The sequence below is a fragment of the Anthonomus grandis genome, chromosome 5, assembly GCF_022605725.1.
Source record: "Anthonomus grandis grandis chromosome 5, icAntGran1.3, whole genome shotgun sequence".
Classification (NCBI taxonomy): domain Eukaryota; kingdom Metazoa; phylum Arthropoda; class Insecta; order Coleoptera; family Curculionidae; genus Anthonomus; species Anthonomus grandis.
In genome coordinates, this window is record NC_065550.1 from 36,465,800 (window position 1) to 36,484,542 (window position 18,743).

General features: G+C 35.1%; 2 protein-coding genes across 2 annotated transcripts; one reads left to right on the forward strand and one right to left on the reverse strand.

Moving 5' to 3' along the window:
* Nucleotides 1-12: 12 nt before the first annotated feature.
* On the reverse strand, nt 13-11,059 carry LOC126736566 (integrator complex subunit 8). The gene is made up of 11 exons (XM_050440966.1): nt 10,566-11,059; nt 10,317-10,505; nt 8,947-9,166; nt 7,972-8,894; nt 7,734-7,916; nt 4,672-4,887; nt 3,875-4,129; nt 3,591-3,813; nt 3,419-3,537; nt 3,160-3,366; nt 13-297 (listed from the first exon to the last, which is right to left on the reverse strand). The coding sequence occupies exons 1-11, from the start codon at nt 10,681-10,683 to the stop codon at nt 53-55; spliced, it is 2,898 nt and encodes a 965-aa protein (XP_050296923.1). The 5' UTR covers nt 10,684-11,059; the 3' UTR covers nt 13-52.
* An 845-nt stretch (nt 11,060-11,904) lies between these two features.
* On the forward strand, nt 11,905-13,572 carry LOC126736188 (cytosolic 5'-nucleotidase 3). The gene is made up of 7 exons (XM_050440430.1): nt 11,905-12,085; nt 12,274-12,482; nt 12,534-12,699; nt 12,752-12,814; nt 12,870-12,999; nt 13,053-13,286; nt 13,355-13,572. Exons 2-7 carry the CDS (start codon nt 12,293-12,295, stop codon nt 13,475-13,477), a joined length of 906 nt encoding a protein of 301 aa, XP_050296387.1. The 5' UTR covers nt 11,905-12,085; nt 12,274-12,292; the 3' UTR covers nt 13,478-13,572.
* The last annotated feature ends 5,171 nt before the right edge of the window (nt 13,573-18,743 follow it).

Genomic DNA, 18,743 nt, shown 5'->3' on the forward strand with positions numbered 1-18,743 from the left:
AATAATACTGAGTAACAAAATAAGCGTTTATTTATTAAAAAAAATTAACCTACTAAAAGACGTATTGTTTACACAAGGCCCTCAGGAACACGCTCTTCCTTAAATTACTCGCCTCCCTCTGGATCTCCTCGTTATTGTTCGAGTTCAGTTCCAGCATGCCGATCACTTGGATGGCGCATTTTCTTCGCTGATACTCGCCCCTACGGTTGTGTAAATGGATAAGGAATTCCAGGATGTTGGTGTCCCAGAAACAGTGGTAGTAGGCGTCGACCGCGTCGTTACACGGTTTTTGTTCACCTGTCAACGAAAATTGAAAAATGCTGAAGGTACTAGAGAACCTTGGGTTATAGAGAACATAATTTGTATTGTGGTTCCTAAAAAACGTTGGAGATGCTACGCTAATTGTTTGTTCTATAGCACAAACGAAAAAGTTAAAACTATTCATTAAATAATTTAAAAACAGAATGATAAATACACTGGCTAAAGTTAGAAATTAAAAAAAAAATAAACTAACTACTGATTCGGAAAATGGCGAAGAAGCTAGACAAATACTAATAAACTTGTTCTATAGAGTCACATTACAGGATTTTAACAAAAAGGCAGAACTAGTATATAAATACTGTAATAAAGAACAACTCATAAAACTGTCAAGGAATTTTAATATTTCTTTTAGGAAACTTTAGAGTAATTAACTTCTTGTATAACACATATATTTAGGTACAAAATTAACCGAGTTACAGCAGTTTTGGTTGGGCCATATTGATAAAACAATTTCCCATAAAAATCTAACTTCTATCGCTGATAACTCATAAAGTATTCCAAGCATTTCGATGAAGTTTTCTGTTAAAGTTGAGGCGATACCTGAGGAACATTTTCATATATTAAAAATTCTTGTAGTTCAAGAACTTTCTGATTTAAGCACAAATTTATATGAGGTGGACCTAAACAAGTCTAAAAGTTTAACCCTTAAAATAAGTAGAAGCATTTCACCTTAATTTATTCTATTGAGGTTTTTTTTTCTATTACGTAACATATTTTTTGATTATAAATCGGTTAAGCAATTCAAACTTTACAGGAGTCACACTGGGTTGGAAATTATGGTGGATGCGTTAGGCAAGCCTTTATATCTTAACTTATTCTTTAAACAAAAAAAGGATGATAAATTCATTCAAAACCAATGATAAAATGGTGAATGCACCAGAGAAACGTTTTCGTCCAGTCCCAAACCCGGAAGGTGCCGGGCAAACAATTTAAAAGTTACGGGGACTTTTAATTTTACGGTTTGCTTTGAAATAAATGGTGAAGGAACTAGACAGATTTCGCACCGCAACATAAGAGAAAAAAATTCAATTGGAACACATTGAATTGATAAAATGGCGGAGGCACCAGAAAAACAATTTCAAAATAAAAAGGATTTTTAGTATAATGGATTGTTTTGCTAGTGAGTAGTAGTAAATGATGAAGGAGCTAGATAAAACTCGCTCTACGGTGTACTTTACAATGAAAATAGTGCATGCGCCAGGTAAGACTTTGTTAAAACATTCAATTTCAGTTATTCAGCAGTTATTGGAAGTAAAAGTTTCTACAACGCTTACCTTAAATTAAATGGCGAAGGAACTAGACAAACACTAACAAACCTCTTACGTAGGGTCAAAAGAAACGTTGCAGGTTTTCATGCTACAAAAATCGTTCTTATATGAAATGATTCTATAGAAAAGGCGTCAACTTTCAATGAAAACTGCAAAGGTGTGCCTGGAATAGTTCCTAAATTATCCTGCTTTAAAGTTGATATAATACTCTGAGATTTATAGGTTTTTAGGGCCTTGGACTATGCCTCAGAAATTCAACTGTAACTTGAAATATTTTCAAGCTACAAAAATCGTTTTTATATGAAATGATTCTATAGAAAACATGTCAACTTTCAATGAAAACTGCCAAACTATGCCTAGAATAGTTCCTAAATTATGCTGCTTGAAAATTGATATAATAATCTAAGATTTATAGTTTTTTAGGGCCTTGGACTATGTCTCAGAAATTCAATTGTAACTTAACATGTTTTCAAGCTACAACAATCGTTCTTATATGAAATGATTTTATAGAAAAGGCGTCAACTTTCAATGAAAACTGCAAAGGTGTGCCTCGAATAGTTTCTTAATTATCCTGCTTGAAAGTTGATATAATACTCTGAGATGTATAGTTTTTTAAGGCCTTGGACTATGTCTCAGAAATTCGACTGTAACTTGAAAAGTTTTCAAGCTACAAAAATCATTCTTATATGAAATGATTCTATAGAAAAGATGTCAACTTTCAATAAAAACAGCCAAAGTATACCTAGAATAGTTCCTAAATTATCCTGCTTGAAATTCGATATAATAATCTAAGATTTATAGTTTTTTAGGGCCTTGGACTATGTCTCAGAAATTCAATTGTAACTTAACATGTTTTCAAGCTACAACAATCGTTCTTATATGAAATGATTCTATAGAAAAGGCGTCAACTTTCAATGATAACTGCAAAAGTATGCCTAGAATACTTTCTAAATTATGCTGCTTGAAAACTGATATAATAATCCGAGATTTATACTTTTTTTTTGGTCTTGGACTATGCCTCACAAATTTGACTCTAACTCAAAAAGTTCTCAAGGTATAAAAATCGTTTATACATGGAATAATTCTATAAAAAAGGCATCAACTTCCACTGAAAACTGCAAAAGTATGCCTGAAATAGTTACTAAATTATCCGGCTTGAAACTTACAGAAAAATTCAATGCAATGACTTCTTTTGAGAAAAAATGACTGTAATAAAGAGATTTGGAAACGAAAAATGTTGAAAGCGTCGGATAAGTTAACCTGCTTGTGTGGAACCTACAGACTTGAAAAAGGCCCAACCTGTAAAGCCATATAAAGTTTGTCTGGATAGAAATAGTGGAGGTAGAGTAATCCCTGCTTTATTCTAATGAAGCAAAAGAAACATTCAATAAATAATTTCTCAGAGGTGGGATTTGAAGCAAAATGGTAAATGCGCCAGATAAGTCCTTCTTATTCAACAGTCACTGTTCGTCTGTTTTAAAAATTAATAAAAATTATTTTATACTCTCTCGAAGAGGTTAAAAATGACTCATCGAACTGAAACGATAAAAGTCTCTTGTCTTTTTCTTACCCAAAATCCGAAAAGCCAAAGAGTAGTCGGGTTCTTCCAGAAACTGGCACAAAACCGCCGCCTGCGTGAAACAACCCAGAGCCTGACAAGATTTTATCATTCTACGGAACACGTGGTCGTCGTACCGCACCGGGATGTTAAAATAATCGTTGCAAATGATCAGGGACTTCAGGTAGAACGAGAGGCCGATTTCGTAATTACCGTTGGCTAAAAAGAGACAACTAATATGACCAACTCGATTAGTTAAAGTGCGACTTACCGAAATTGATGTCACCCATCAGTCTCAACCACGGCACGTTAGTAGGGTAATCTTTCAAAGCGTGACTTACCACCTCGGAAAGCATTTCAGACGAAGCTGCCAAGTTATAGGAATTTGCACTGAAAAAGTTACTGATAACAAACGAAAAATTTAAATTCCCGGTCACGATTACTTGCTCACAGAGGCCGGCCATAAATTCAAATAGTCCACCTGCAGTTCCACATTCGTCTCGTCCTTAAATATATTAAAAAACTTGGCGAGCATCGATATCACTATCGTGAGACACCACGTGTCCTTCAGCCTTAAAAAGATCGACGTCAAATTCGCCTTTAAATTGGCAACGTCGTGGTAATTGCCGCCGCGTTTCGACTGATTCGACGCGAAGACCGGCAACACTGTAAAAACGAGTTGATTAGTAGTAAACTGTCTGAAAACTTAGGTGTATGACACGCCTACCTAGATCCCAGAGATTCTTCTCGAAACTTCTGGAAAACCTCTTTAGAGCCTTATTCTTGCCGATCTCGTGGCAACAGAACGCGATAGCGGCCACGATATCGAAAGTGGCCAATCGCGTGTCGTAACTGATCAAAAAATCCCAACGTTGCAAGTTCAGCAGACAGACGGCGCACGATTCGACGATTTCGGTACGAGGTAGTACCGAGTCGTTGGTTTTTAAGCAGGATTCGCACGCGTTTGCTAACGCGGTGTTGTCTAATGGAAGCAAATAAAAACGTTAGTAATTCAATACAAATTTACACTTCATTTTAATATAAATTTTAATAATGATAACAGTTTACATAACTACGAAACCAGACAGCAGAACCACTTATATTTACCTCAATTCAATACATGCATGGGACTTAAATTAATTTATCACAGAATAATGCCTTACCATTATCCATTAAAGACAATAATAAGTTTAAAAGCAAATGAAAATCAGTTCTTTTGGGCACCTAACACACTACTTTGATTATTATTATGTAGCATCATGATTTTTCTTTTTTCAGTGTCAAATATACCATTCTTAATGTTTCTATAAATGGAAAAAATATTTGTGTTGTTTGCTGTAACTTGATGTATATACACCTATAAGTATGTAAGTTTAAAAAATGTATTGTTAAATCATAATTATTTTTTAAGGCTGATTTAAATTGAATAATACCTTTTAAGCATAGTATACGTTTTTTTTTTGTATATCCCTCTTGGAATCAATAAATGCTTTCTACAATGCAAACGATTGTTTGGGGACTTACCCACGCCGCTTTTCGGATGTTCCTCGATCAACTGAGTGATTTGTATTAGTAAAACTTCCCACTTAAGCATTTTTGATAATTTAGTAACGTTGCTGCCGGAACTTTGTAGTTCTTGATCTAGGGTTATCAGGAGTTGCAGAGCTAAGTCCCAGTTTTTGGTTTGTAGTTGTTCCCGGGATTTCGCAAGCAGGATGAATGCCAGATCGGGAAGAACACCTGGAAAAAGCAAAGAAAACGCGTCAAATCATGGGATTATGCGGGCCCTTTTGGGTGGCCCCAGGATCTTGTTCAATCCAGTGGACGGCCTAGATGGAATGAATGACTAAAATGTGTGGAATGTATGGAAGATGTGTGAATGTTATGCTTTTTGTTTTACCGGAATATTCTCAGTAGTTCTTAGGATTTTCGGCTTTGAAGTGAGTGATCCTTTTGGAAGGTTAAATCTAGTCACTGGGCACTATGGCAATAATAAATAAACTGGATTGATTTAGTGCTAGAAGAACATTTGTAGAGAATACATTTCTGAATATAACTGAATATTATTCTGAATGTATTTTAGATTTTCATGTTTTAAGAGCACTTTGTATCCTTTACACTTTTATAACTTTTCCAAGGACTATTTTCGACTTACATTTTCCAGGCATGAAAATATACCTACTGGCGTTCCAAAATAATTTTCAATTTTATTCCAGGCATTTGAAAGATGTTTCCCAGCGGAAGTTTGTTAAACTTATATTTCTTCAAATAATTTTTAATCTTATGCCAGGGATTTGACGTCATTTTCTATATTTTTAATACTCTTGGACTAAGTTTTCACTTTAGCATATTCTTCAAAATTCATCCGTAAAATCCTTTACACAAACATTCATATATGTCTAAAACTTTCACCTGAATCTTCTTAGAGAGTATTTGCAGAGAATATTCTTCTGAATATTATGCTGTTTGTTTAACCCGAATACTCCCAATAGTTTGTGAGATTTTTATGTTTCAAGAGCAATTATATTTTTTACAACTTCTATAATGAATTCTTGAACCTTTGCTAATTAATCAGCAGACCAAGCAAATTACGGAATTAAACCTTCTGACTCAGGTGAACTTCTTGTTGGATGCCGTTGGAGAAGGGATTTCAAGTGTATACAATATACAATGATTTCTCCAATGCGTTCGACAGGATATCCCATAACTTAAATAAAGATAAACATTTCTGGTCGTAGACTGATTGTTAAAACTGCTACGTTTCTTTCGAAAACTTCAACTAGTTGAATACAAATTTTTAGAATAAATACTATATCAATTATCATATCAATTGAATGTATATTAATTGAAGCAGATTAGCTAATCTTTCTAAAATTTTCATAAAATTAAAGTCCAAAATTAAAGACAGTCTGAGGTAACTTGTGTCATAACTCCACTTCTGGTGCTCAGATCTGATTGATTTTTGTTGTAAAAGATTCTTAAAAGTGTTCTTAAACTTTTGTTGAAGAAATCATGAAATTCCATGCATCAGAAGCATTTTTATCCAAATTTTTGGAAGCCATGTCCAAAATTAAAGACAGTCTGAGGTAACTTGTGTCATAACTCCACTTCTGGTGCTCAGATCTGATTGATTTTTATTTTGAAAGATTCTCTAAAGTGTTCTTAAACTTTTGTTGAAGAAATCATGAAATTCCATGCATCAGAAGCAATTTTATCCAAATTTTTGGAAACCATGTCCAAAATTAAAGACATTCTGAGGTAACTTGGCTCATAACTCCACTTCTGGTACTCAGATCTGATTGATTTTTATTTTAAAAGATTCTTTAAAGTGTTCTTAAACTTTTGTTGAAGAAATCATGAAATTCCATGCATCAGAAGCATTTTTATCCAAATTTTTGGAAACCATGTCCAAAATTAAAGACAGTCTTAGGTAACTTGTGTCATAACTCCACTTCTGGTGCTCAGATCTCGTTGATTTTTGTTGTAAAAGATTCTTTAAAGTGTTCTTAAACTTTTGTTGAAGAAATCATGAAATTCCATGCATCAGAAGCATTTTTATCCAAATTTTTGGAAACCATGTCCAAAATTAAAGACAGTCTGAGGTAACTTGGCTCATAACTCCACTTCTGGTGCTCAGATCTGATTGATTTTTTTTTTAAAGATTCTTTAAAGTGTTCTTAAACTTTTGTTGAAGAAATCATGAAAATCCATGCATCAGAAGCATTTTTATCCAAATTTTTGGAAACCATGTCCAAAATTAAAGACAGTCTGAGGTAACTTGGGTCATACCTCCACTTCTAGTGCTGAGATCTGATTGATTTTTGTTGTAAAAGATTCTTTGAAGTGTTATGCAGCTTCCATTAAAGAAATCATGAAATTCCATGCATCAGAAGCATTTTTATCCAAATTTTTGGAAACCATGTCCAAAATTAAAGACAGTCTGAGGTAACTTGGGTCATACCTCCACTTCTAGTGCTCAGATCTGATTGATTTTTGTTGTAAAAGATTCTTTGAAGTGTTCTGCAGCTTTCATTAAAGAAATCATGAAATTCCATGCATCAGAAGTACTTAATTATATAGAATTACTTAATTACCTAGGAAATGGGGAAAAAAACTTAAATTACTTGGAAAAGAGTAAAAACTACTTCCTGAAAAAAGTATGAAGTCTTGGAAATACTTGGAAAAGAGGAAAAATAGTTTTTAGTGCCTAAAAAAGGAAAAAATCCACCCCATTTTTTTGAGAAAAATAAGAATCTTCCATAAATTCCTGGAAAAAGCCAACAATTATTTCAAAGTTCTAGAAAGCCAGGAAAAATTCGTTGAATTGCCTAGAACATGAGAGCAATGATTAAATTTGCCTGGCAAAGAGTAATTATTACTTTTACTTCCTGGAAGAAATAAGGAACATCTTGAAAATTCCTGTGAAAGGCAAACAATTATTTTAAATTTCTAGAAGGCTAAAAATTACTTAAGAAGCCTACGAAAAGAAAAAAAACTTCAACTATTAGCAAAAAACCATTGGGCCCCATTTGGCAAAACTAGAAAATCCGGGACAAAACCCAATTTTCAAATTGAAAAACCCTTACCTTTGGCCAGCCCTTTAATGACACTCTGCAACGGTATCGGGAGCTCCCACTTAGGATTAATCTCCCACACAGACACCCCGACATTTAACATCCCGATTTTCGTCAGAAGTTCCTTGATCTCTTGCACGTTATAAGTGCTTATCAGCTGCCTGGAAAACAACTTAAATTCCTGTTTGGGTTTACCTAAAAATAAAAAAAAAACTTTAACCTCAAAACACCACTAACAAACGTCTCTCACGTTTTTTGGGTCCCTCCATTAAACTACCCTCGGATTTAAACAGACTCTCGGGCACCACGGGAATCTTACGCTCCCCCTCGGTTAAATAATGATACTCGGCCTTATCGAACACGTTTTGCAATAAACTATTCGTGGCGATTTTGTTGAGCAAATCCGGCACGTCACTTTTAATCACCAGCTCTAACAAGAACTGCTTCAGTGCCCCCCTGTCATCCTCCTTGTGCTGTTTCCAATTTACTTGAATTGCCCACAAAAGTGTATCGACATTCTTAGGGACTCTCAGGCTAAATTCACACAAAAACTTTCGTTCCAGCACACACCTCACCTGATTTAAAGCTTTCACTTTCAAGAGCAAATCTCGGGCCACCGTAAAAATCCCACTGGACACAGCCCCTTGTATGTTAAGCTCCAAATTGATCCTGTGCACCAGGGGGATCTCTTTCTTCAAATTGTCTTGCTGCAAAATGTTCGTTATGCCCATAAACTGATTTACGATAGAGTTATTTAGTTGCTCCAATAAACTTTTGCTCTGTATGTTCATGGTTGGATCGCAGGCTCCAACGTACTGGGCTAAAGTTTCCCTATCCAAAGCCAGAAAGCCCGATTGGTTGGATACTGCCTCAGTAAATTGTAAGCACTTTGAAAAGTATTGCTTGGCAGACTCGTAGTTCTCTTGGTAAAAGAAAAACGTGCCCAAATCATACGATATTTGAGCGTAAAACTCTTCTTTGGACACTTTAGTGGCTTTCCCCCAATCAAACTCTATAGTATCATTTTTCTCGGTAGGCATTTTAAAGCAATCAAACGTCAACATACAAGGGATTTCTTCCCATTGTAAGGCGTCCGTTAAGAAGTTCAAGGTTTTTTTCACGTTTTCTGGACAACAAATAATATTCTCGTCGGTCAGGGACATTTCGTTAGGACTAAAACAGGTTGAATTAAAAAAGAACTAATTGATTAACAGCTGAGTATTACCCATATCTTTGCTGCCAGTTGGACGTCACCCTATGCATCGAGGTACTCAATAACCATCGATGAAACAGTAAAAGCGCAAACAGAAATTGAGAGGAGGCAGTCTTAGTATCTGGCTGCTCGATATTTGTCAGTTCCATAAAGGTTTTATCTTCGCTAGTGAAGTACATTAGGTCTTGTAGCAGGTTTATTTGGGTTTTGAATGGCAATGACCTTATTTGAGCTATAAAAATAATATTCATATCATTTTCTTGAATGAAAGATGAATTGAATGACTTTAGAGTTATTAGAGATGTGAGTGTAAAGATGCAATTCAAATTAGTGATTTAAAATTAAACATGAATAAATGTAAGACTATGCGTATTAATAGAAGTTATTAAACAATTTTATTTAATTATAGTCTAGACAAATTTTTTTAGCAATTAAATATTTAGGAGTATTGGAAAAATGGATGAGTATAGGAGATCCATGATTTTCCCAAGAGGTAAGATGCGATAGAAAGTGAAAAAGTAGACTTTTAACCCAATTTTATGCATATAAACCGGTCTGGGTCCCATGAATCTTATGACGATCACTATGAAATTATTTATAGGATTGTTTTTCAATCTTTAGGTTTTAAAAACCATTATGACGTTATTTCAAATAATGCACTAAAACTGTTGGCATTTTTGAGAAGTAGCCTGCCTGACTTTAGTAGTATTGAGTGTTTTAAAAATGTTTACTGTTCCCTTGTGAGATCTCACCTAGAATATTCAAGTAGTATTTGGACACCATTTTAAAAGTGCCATATAAACAATTTTGAAAGAATTTAAAAACAGTTCCTACAATTTATTGCATATAATATTAAAATCCTTGCAGAAAGAATGAATTATTTTGATATACTGCAATTACAAAGCATTCCATCTTTAAAAAATATATATAGAATGTTTGATTTAATGTATGTATTTATTTAAAATTGTTAATGGCTTGATAGACTCTCCAGAGTTATTAGGAAAAATTGGCGACTCTGAGAAATACTCAGAGTAAAAATGTATTTTATTTAGAAGTACAAATTATTGTTTAAATAGGTGATGCACTTCCCTCCTTTTTATTTATAAAACTTTAGACTGTCACTGTCTGATTTTGTTATTATTTGTATACTCAAAAGTTTAATAATTATGACATAGGAACATTATGTTTATATTAATTTATCACTTATTATAAAAAACAATTACTGTGAATCCATTAATAAATTATTTTATTCGACGCTATTTTAATAAAAGGCCATAACATTTAGTAATTAGGGACATCCAAAAAAATTCTCATTTTGTATGGCACCGGGACTTTTTATTGTCAAGATTAATAAATTTATTAAAAAAAAAAAAAAAACTTACTTAAATTCCACTTTAAATACGCGCCCACTTTCAAAGACAAAATCTTCATGGCAATATTTTTAGCGGGGTGTTTAATAATGTCATTACTATCCATGGTGACATGGTCGATAATCTCCGGTTCGACCCTATTCTTTAAAGTCATGGCTATAACATTGTAGAATTTCGTTATAAGATCCGTGGGACAAGGATCTAAAAAGTTTTCTCAATTAAAACAGGGGGCCCACTGCTGCGTGGTGTGAGTAGACTCACCGGGGTTCGGCTTTTGTAAATGGTTTAAAAGGAGATTTTTGTCCAGGAGGAATTCAAAGCCCAGCACTGTATCCGGGGAGATGGGAATGCTACCGGGCTTAAGCAGGTCCACGTCCATGTTTTACTCCCTTTTAGGTATGTTATGGTTGTATGTTATGTTGTAATAATAACCTCACTTTTGAGGTGAGCACTTTTATTGTATATCTTAGACGCTTATACCGAACGTGATTTATAAAGCTTTTTATACGCTTAAATGGTTAAATTAATAAAAGGAACTTTTATTTAACTTAAATAACCTTTCAAGAAATATGAAGGGATTCTACAAGGATCCTCTGAAAAGTCCAATTTGTTTAATACCTTGGTTTATTATATATAAACAATGAATGTAGTTGTACATTACATACGGGTATTAACACATTGGAAAATTGATTAAGAAGAACAATTAAGAATTTAAAAGAAGAATGTTCGGCTATTTAAATAAATATTTATTAACAAAATGTAAACAATAACAAACGGCATACGTCAAATTGACAGATGACATTACTCGTGTGTGAAGCTGGCGCCAAATCGATATCGAGAATGCAGCATAATATGTCGTTTTCAGCAACCTAATTATAGTCCACAAAGCAACCACCAAAATTGTTGCTTTGTGTTATAGTCTGCGTCCACTGTTTTTTTAATTGATGTAATGCCCGTCGGTATCTCGTGAAATTCCCAAGGGATTTTATTAATTTTTCGTCCAGATATTAAGAATGAATAACTATATCGATTTATGGTGGTCCCAAACCTCTTCAAACTAAGGCTTGTTTATGAAAGAGTAAAATGAAAAAGACTCTAGATATTTATTATTTATTACAGAAAAAATAGTATCCATATGCTTTGGGAGTCTTTGTCATTTGACTTTTTAATTAAATTTCACGAAAAACCGTAATTTGTAGAGGTGTGAGATTACCATAAATCGATTTAGTAATTCATTGTTAATATCTGGACAAAAAATTCCTTGGGAATATCAGGCAATACGGTCATTATATCATATGTCGATGCGTTCTCGATATTGATGGCTGGGTATCGATCGGCCTCTAGCTTCACACACATTGACATTACACCGCTTGTTAATGTCAACACACTTGTCAAAATATTTCGCTGTTGCCAAGGCATTCTTAGGTTAAAATTTAAAATAATAATTAATTATTAAAATAAGTTGTTTTTTATTATAGCACTTAAATGGTTATGAAGCTAATTAGTTCTTGTTCTTACAACAATTACTTAATACTTTGTTCCGAACATAAGAATGGTCTGGCAACTCCGGAATACGTATGTCACTTTTACATAACCAACTTTTTTTACAACCTTTTACCAACCTCAACATAACCTCTATGTTCCCTATTGACAAATTTTTTTTTAAAAAGTACAAAAATGTCTTAAAAACACATTTTTCCTTTTAAAATTAAAGGATTTCACTCATCTCAGATCAGTTTTTTTTAAGTCCTAGCAGTTTTAACTATAAACGTAGTACCTGGGTAAGGAATATCCCTCTAATAAACCCGTTCTCCCCCAGTATCTTTAGATAAATCAACTATTTAACTGATAACGAATATTATTCAAAAAAACCTTCTTTTCATTAATTTTTGGTCGAAAAAATCATTAGCCAAACCAATAAAACTTTTGACCTCAAAACCTACTAAAAGCTCCAAAATTCTTGATTTAGAGCTGCAAATATCCATGACATGATGAAAATCCTTGAAGAGATCCAGGCCCTATCAGGAAAAAATGTCTACATTAAAAACAAAGAAGCCTTAAACAAAACCCTAATGAATTTAACTGAAGGGGGATTAGAAAAACTGCAAGTTCTCTCTGATTTCGATAAAACCATAACAAAACATCATCATAATGGGGTGCCACATAAGAGTAGCTTTGGTAAGAGAGAATAATAATAATTTAAACCTAGGAAAACCAATAAATTTTTAGCAATATTTAGTAGTATCCCTTCAAGCATGAACAATAAAGAATATCAAACAATTGTACAAGGATTAAGGAAGAAGTACTACCCTATTGAATTGGATCCCCATTTAACTGTTGAAGAGAAAATTAAACATATGGAAGAATGGTGGAGCTTATCAGAAAAAGCTATAAAGTAAGACTTTTGGTAGAAGTTTTTGCTCAAAATCCTACTCAATTTATTTCAGAGGACTTAAGGTCACCCAGGAAGAAATTGAAGAAGCCTGTAAAGCTTCCGAACCAGTTTTAAGGTAAGATACCCGGTATGAACTCATTATTTTCACGTTTAACTGATATGACTTTCAGGGATGGATGCAAAGACTTTTTTAAATCTTTAAACGAAAGCAATGTTCCTGTACTTGTATTTTCTGCAGGCTGTGGTGACATCGTCCTCACCATATTAAAACAGTGCGGTGTTTATCTACCCAATGTCAAAGTAAGTCTAGTGAAAATTTCACTTTAGGGGCACCTTCGATGTCTAAGTTTTAGGTAATATCGAACTTCTTAAAGTACAGCGAGGATGGTACCATTTTAGGCTTTCAAGATAAACTGATTCATGTGTTTAATAAGAACGAGTATGCTTTGAAAAATACTGACTTTTTTCATGTGGTTTCGGATAGGGACAACGCAATAGTCATGGGGGATTCTTTGGGCGATGCTAATATGGCCCAGGGAATGGAACATTGTCGGAATGTACTTAAAATTGGGCTCCTTTATGATCATGTAAGTTTTATCTCTTTATTTAATTATTTCGGAATACTGATGAGTGGTGGTTATGGTTTTTTTTAAAGGTGGAAGACTCTCTCCCCCAGTACATGGACACTTTCGACATTGTACTGGTCGATGATCAGACTATGAATGTTCCTAAAGCAATTTTGGATTATATCCAAGAAAAGACTGGGTCTAAGCCCTAAATATTCATGAGTTCCTTATATACACGCCAGTTTTTAATTTATTGTTTGCTTGGAAATATACACATTAGATCAATAAAACATTATACCAGCATGTAGTGAATTGTTTTATTTGTCCAGGAGTGTATTAAGTTAGCTCCTGAAGGTCCTAAAAAAATTAAATTAAAAGTACAGGTATGTTAATGTAAAAAAAAATTAAGTTTCGTTTATTTTTTAATAAACGCGAAAAAAAAATTAATTTGATTTTTATATTCAACATAACATGATGTGTTAAAGAGAGAGAGAGACTCAGCATCACAGAACACAAATATAGCTCAGCATGTGTAAGACAAGGATCTGATCACAAAACATAACCTTCAATGAAGGTTATGTTTTGTGTATCTGATTTTTAATATTTCACCTCAAATTATGGAATTATTAAAATAACTCATTACCATTACATTTTATTTCATTTTTGTGGGATTGTTAAGGTACCTTTAAATATTCGTTTTTAAAACAGAGAAAACTATACCCATCTTTGCCTTACACATCGCTATTCACATAAGTCTGTCTTTCTCAAGCACATTATTTTGTCCCTATAAAAAGATGATGTTTTAAAGGTAGAGACATACTTATGACAGCATATGTATGACAAGGCAACTTGTGTCTGATTTTGACGAGTTTCGTTTTTTTTTTCTGAAATGTCGTAATTAATAAAACGATAATTTTTAATTATTTTTCGTGGGACACTAAGTTAATGATGGTCTGGCAAAGCTGAAACGTCGAATTTTTATTTAATTAAACCAACTTATTTGGAAAAAAAGTATAATTTATTTTTAAATAAACGCGGAAAAAAATAAATTTTAATTTTTATATTCCTCATAACATGACGTGTTAAAGAGAGAGAGACAGACTTATGTCAGCGGCAATACCCGAAAAATGAAAAAACCCAAACTTTGGAGGTCGATATCCTGACTTCTATGGGAGCTATCGGGAAAATTCCAACGGTTTTGTCTTAGTTTCGCCATTTTGAATCCAACGAGACCATCCGCAAGGTCGTAGCTTTAACGATAGCCGAGATATGGCATTTTTGATGCCCATTTTTGGCCTCAAAAACGGACGTCGAAAACGACTATTTCAGGATTTTCAAAGTGCTCTCATTCTCTTAGTTCTGCTCGGATCCTGTTATAACCCGGTGTTTTCGTAATCTAGGTGACCCAAATAAGACGCTGGTATACTTAGTTTGATTTCGAAAAAAATCAATTTTTGGTGAAAAAATTCGATACGGGGGGGTATACCCGAAAAATGAAAAATCCCAAACTTTGAAGGTTGATATCTCGGCTTCTATGGGAGCTATCGGGAAAATTCCAACGGTTTTTTCTTAGTTTCGCCATTTTGAATCCAACGAGACTATCCGCAAGGTCGTAGCTTTAACGATAGCCGAGATATGGCATTTTTGATGCCCATTTTTGGCCTCAAAAACGGACGTCGAAAACGACTATTTCAGGATTTTCAAAGTGCTCTCATTCTCTTAGTTCTGCTCGGATCCTGTTATAACCCGGTGTTTTCGTAATCTAGGTGACCCAAATAAGACGCTGGTATACTTAGTTTGATTTCGAAAAAAATCAATTTTTGGTGAAAAAATTCGATACGGGGGGGTATACCCGAAAAATGAAAAATCCCAAACTTTGAAGGTTGATATCTCGGCTTCTATGGGAGCTATCGGGAAAATTCCAACGGTTTTTTCTTAGTTTCGCCATTTTGAATCCAACGAGACTATCCGCAAGGTCGTAGCTTTAACGATAGCCGAGATATGGCATTTTTGATGCCCATTTTTGGCCTCAAAAACGGACGTCGAAAACGACTATTTCAGGATTTTCAAAGTGCTCTCATTCTCTTAGTTCTGCTCGGATCCTGTTATAACCCGGTGTTTTCGTAATCTAGGTGACCCAAATAAGACGCTGGTATACTTAGTTTGATTTCGAAAAAAATCAATTTTTGGTGAAAAAATTCGATACGGGGGGGTATACCCGAAAAATGAAAAATCCCAAACTTTGGAGGTCGATATCTCGACTTCTATGGGAGCTATCGGGAAAATTCCAACGGTTTTGTCTTAGTTTCGCCATTTTGAATCCAACGACACCATCCGCAAGGTCGTAGCTTTAACGATAGCCGAGATATGGCATTTTGGATGCCCATTTTTGGCCTCAAAAACGGACGTCGAAAACGACTATTTCAGGATTTTCAAAGTGCTCTCATTCTCTTAGTTCTGCTCGGATCCTGTTATAACCCGGTGTTTTCGTAATCTAGGTGACCCAAATAAGACGCTGGTATACTTAGTTTGATTTCGAAAAAAATCAATTTTTGGTGAAAAAATTCGATACGGGGGGGTATACCCGAAAAATGAAAAATCCCAAACTTTGGAGGTCGATATCTCGACTTCTATGGGAGCTATCGGGAAAATTCCAACGGTTTTTTCTTAGTTTCGCCATTTTGAATCCAACGAGACCATCCGCAAGGTCGTAGCTTTAACGATAGCCGAGATATGGCATTTTTGATGCCCATTTTTGGCCTCAAAAACGGACGTCGAAAACGACTATTTCAGGATTTTCAAAGTGCTCTCATTCTCTTAGTTCTGCTCGGATCCTGTTATAACCCGGTGTTTTCGTAATCTAGGTGACCCAAATAAGACGCTGGTATACTTAGTTTGATTTCGAAAAAAATCAATTTTTGGTGAAAAAATTCGATACGGGGGGGTATACCCGAAAAATGAAAAATCCCAAACTTTGAAGGTTGATATCTCGGCTTCTATGGGAGCTATCGGGAAAATTCCAACGGTTTTTTCTTAGTTTCGCCATTTTGAATCCAACGAGACTATCCGCAAGGTCGTAGCTTTAACGATAGCCGAGATATGGCATTTTTGATGCCCATTTTTGGCCTCAAAAACGGACGTCGAAAACGACTATTTCAGGATTTTCAAAGTGCTCTCATTCTCTTAGTTCTGCTCGGATCCTGTTATAACCCGGTGTTTTCGTAATCTAGGTGACCCAAATAAGACGCTGGTATACTTAGTTTGATTTCGAAAAAAATCAATTTTTGGTGAAAAAATTCGATACGGGGGGGTATACCCGAAAAATGAAAAATCCCAAACTTTGAAGGTTGATATCTCGGCTTCTATGGGAGCTATCGGGAAAATTCCAACGGTTTTTTCTTAGTTTCGCCATTTTGAATCCAACGAGACTATCCGCAAGGTCGTAGCTTTAACGATAGCCGAGATATGGCATTTTTGATGCCCATTTTTGGCCTCAAAAACGGACGTCGAAAACGACTATTTCAGGATTTTCAAAGTGCTCTCATTCTCTTAGTTCTGCTCGGATCCTGTTATAACCCGGTGTTTTCGTAATCTAGGTGACCCAAATAAGACGCTGGTATACTTAGTTTGATTTCGAAAAAAATCAATTTTTGGTGAAAAAATTCGATACGGGGGGGTATACCCGAAAAATGAAAAATCCCAAACTTTGAAGGTTGATATCTCGGCTTCTATGGGAGCTATCGGGAAAATTCCAACGGTTTTTTCTTAGTTTCGCCATTTTGAATCCAACGAGACTATCCGCAAGGTCGTAGCTTTAACGATAGCCGAGATATGGCATTTTTGATGCCCATTTTTGGCCTCAAAAACGGACGTCGAAAACGACTATTTCAGGATTTTCAAAGTGCTCTCATTCTCTTAGTTCTGCTCGGATCCTGTTATAACCCGGTGTTTTCGTAATCTAGGTGACCCAAATAAGACGCTGGTATACTTAGTTTGATTTCGAAAAAAATCAATTTTTGGTGAAAAAATTCGATACGGGGGGGTATACCCGAAAAATGAAAAATCCCAAACTTTGAAGGTTGATATCTCGGCTTCTATGGGAGCTATCGGGAAAATTCCAACGGTTTTTTCTTAGTTTCGCCATTTTGAATCCAACGAGACTATCCGCAAGGTCGTAGCTTTAACGATAGCCGAGATATGGCATTTTTGATGCCCATTTTTGGCCTCAAAAACGGACGTCGAAAACGACTATTTCAGGATTTTCAAAGTGCTCTCATTCTCTTAGTTCTGCTCGGATCCTGTTATAACCCGGTGTTTTCGTAATCTAGGTGACCCAAATAAGACGCTGGTATACTTAGTTTGATTTCGAAAAAAATCAATTTTTGGTGAAAAAATTCGATACGGGGGGGTATACCCGAAAAATGAAAAATCCCAAACTTTGAAGGTTGATATCTCGGCTTCTATGGGAGCTATCGGGAAAATTCCAACGGTTTTTTCTTAGTTTCGCCATTTTGAATCCAACGAGACTATCCGCAAGGTCGTAGCTTTAACGATAGCCGAGATATGGCATTTTTGATGCCCATTTTTGGCCTCAAAAACGGACGTCGAAAACGACTATTTCAGGATTTTCAAAGTGCTCTCATTCTCTTAGTTCTGCTCGGATCCTGTTATAACCCGGTGTTTTCGTAATCTAGGTGACCCAAATAAGACGCTGGTATACTTAGTTTGATTTCGAAAAAAATCAATTTTTGGTGAAAAAATTCGATACGGGGGGGTATACCCGAAAAATGAAAAATCCCAAACTTTGAAGGTTGATATCTCGGCTTCTATGGGAGCTATCGGGAAAATTCCAACGGTTTTTTCTTAGTTTCGCCATTTTGAATCCAACGAGACTATCCGCAAGGTCGTAGCTTTAACGATAGCCGAGATATGGCATTTTTGATGCCCATTTTTGGCCTCAAAAACGGACGTCGAAAACGACTATTTCAGGATTTTCAAAGTGCTCTCATTCTCTTAGTTCTGCTCGGATCCTGTTATAACCCGGTGTTTTCGTAATCTAGGTGACCCAAATAAGACGCTGGTATACTTAGTTTGATTTCGAAAAAAATCAATTTTTGGTGAAAAAATTCGATACGGGGGGGTATACCCGAAAAATGAAAAATCCCAAACTTTGAAGGTTGATATCTCGGCTTCTATGGGAGCTATCGGGAAAATTCCAACGGTTTTTTCTTAGTTTCGCCATTTTGAATCCAACGAGACTATCCGCAAGGTCGTAGCTTTAACGATAGCCGAGATATGGCATTTTTGATGCCCATTTTTGGCCTCAAAAACGGACGTCGAAAACGACTATTTCAGGATTTTCAAAGTGCTCTCATTCTCTTAGTTCTGCTCGGATCCTGTTATAACCCGGTGTTTTCGTAATCTAGGTGACCCAAATAAGACGCTGGTATACTTAGTTTGATTTCGAAAAAAATCAAT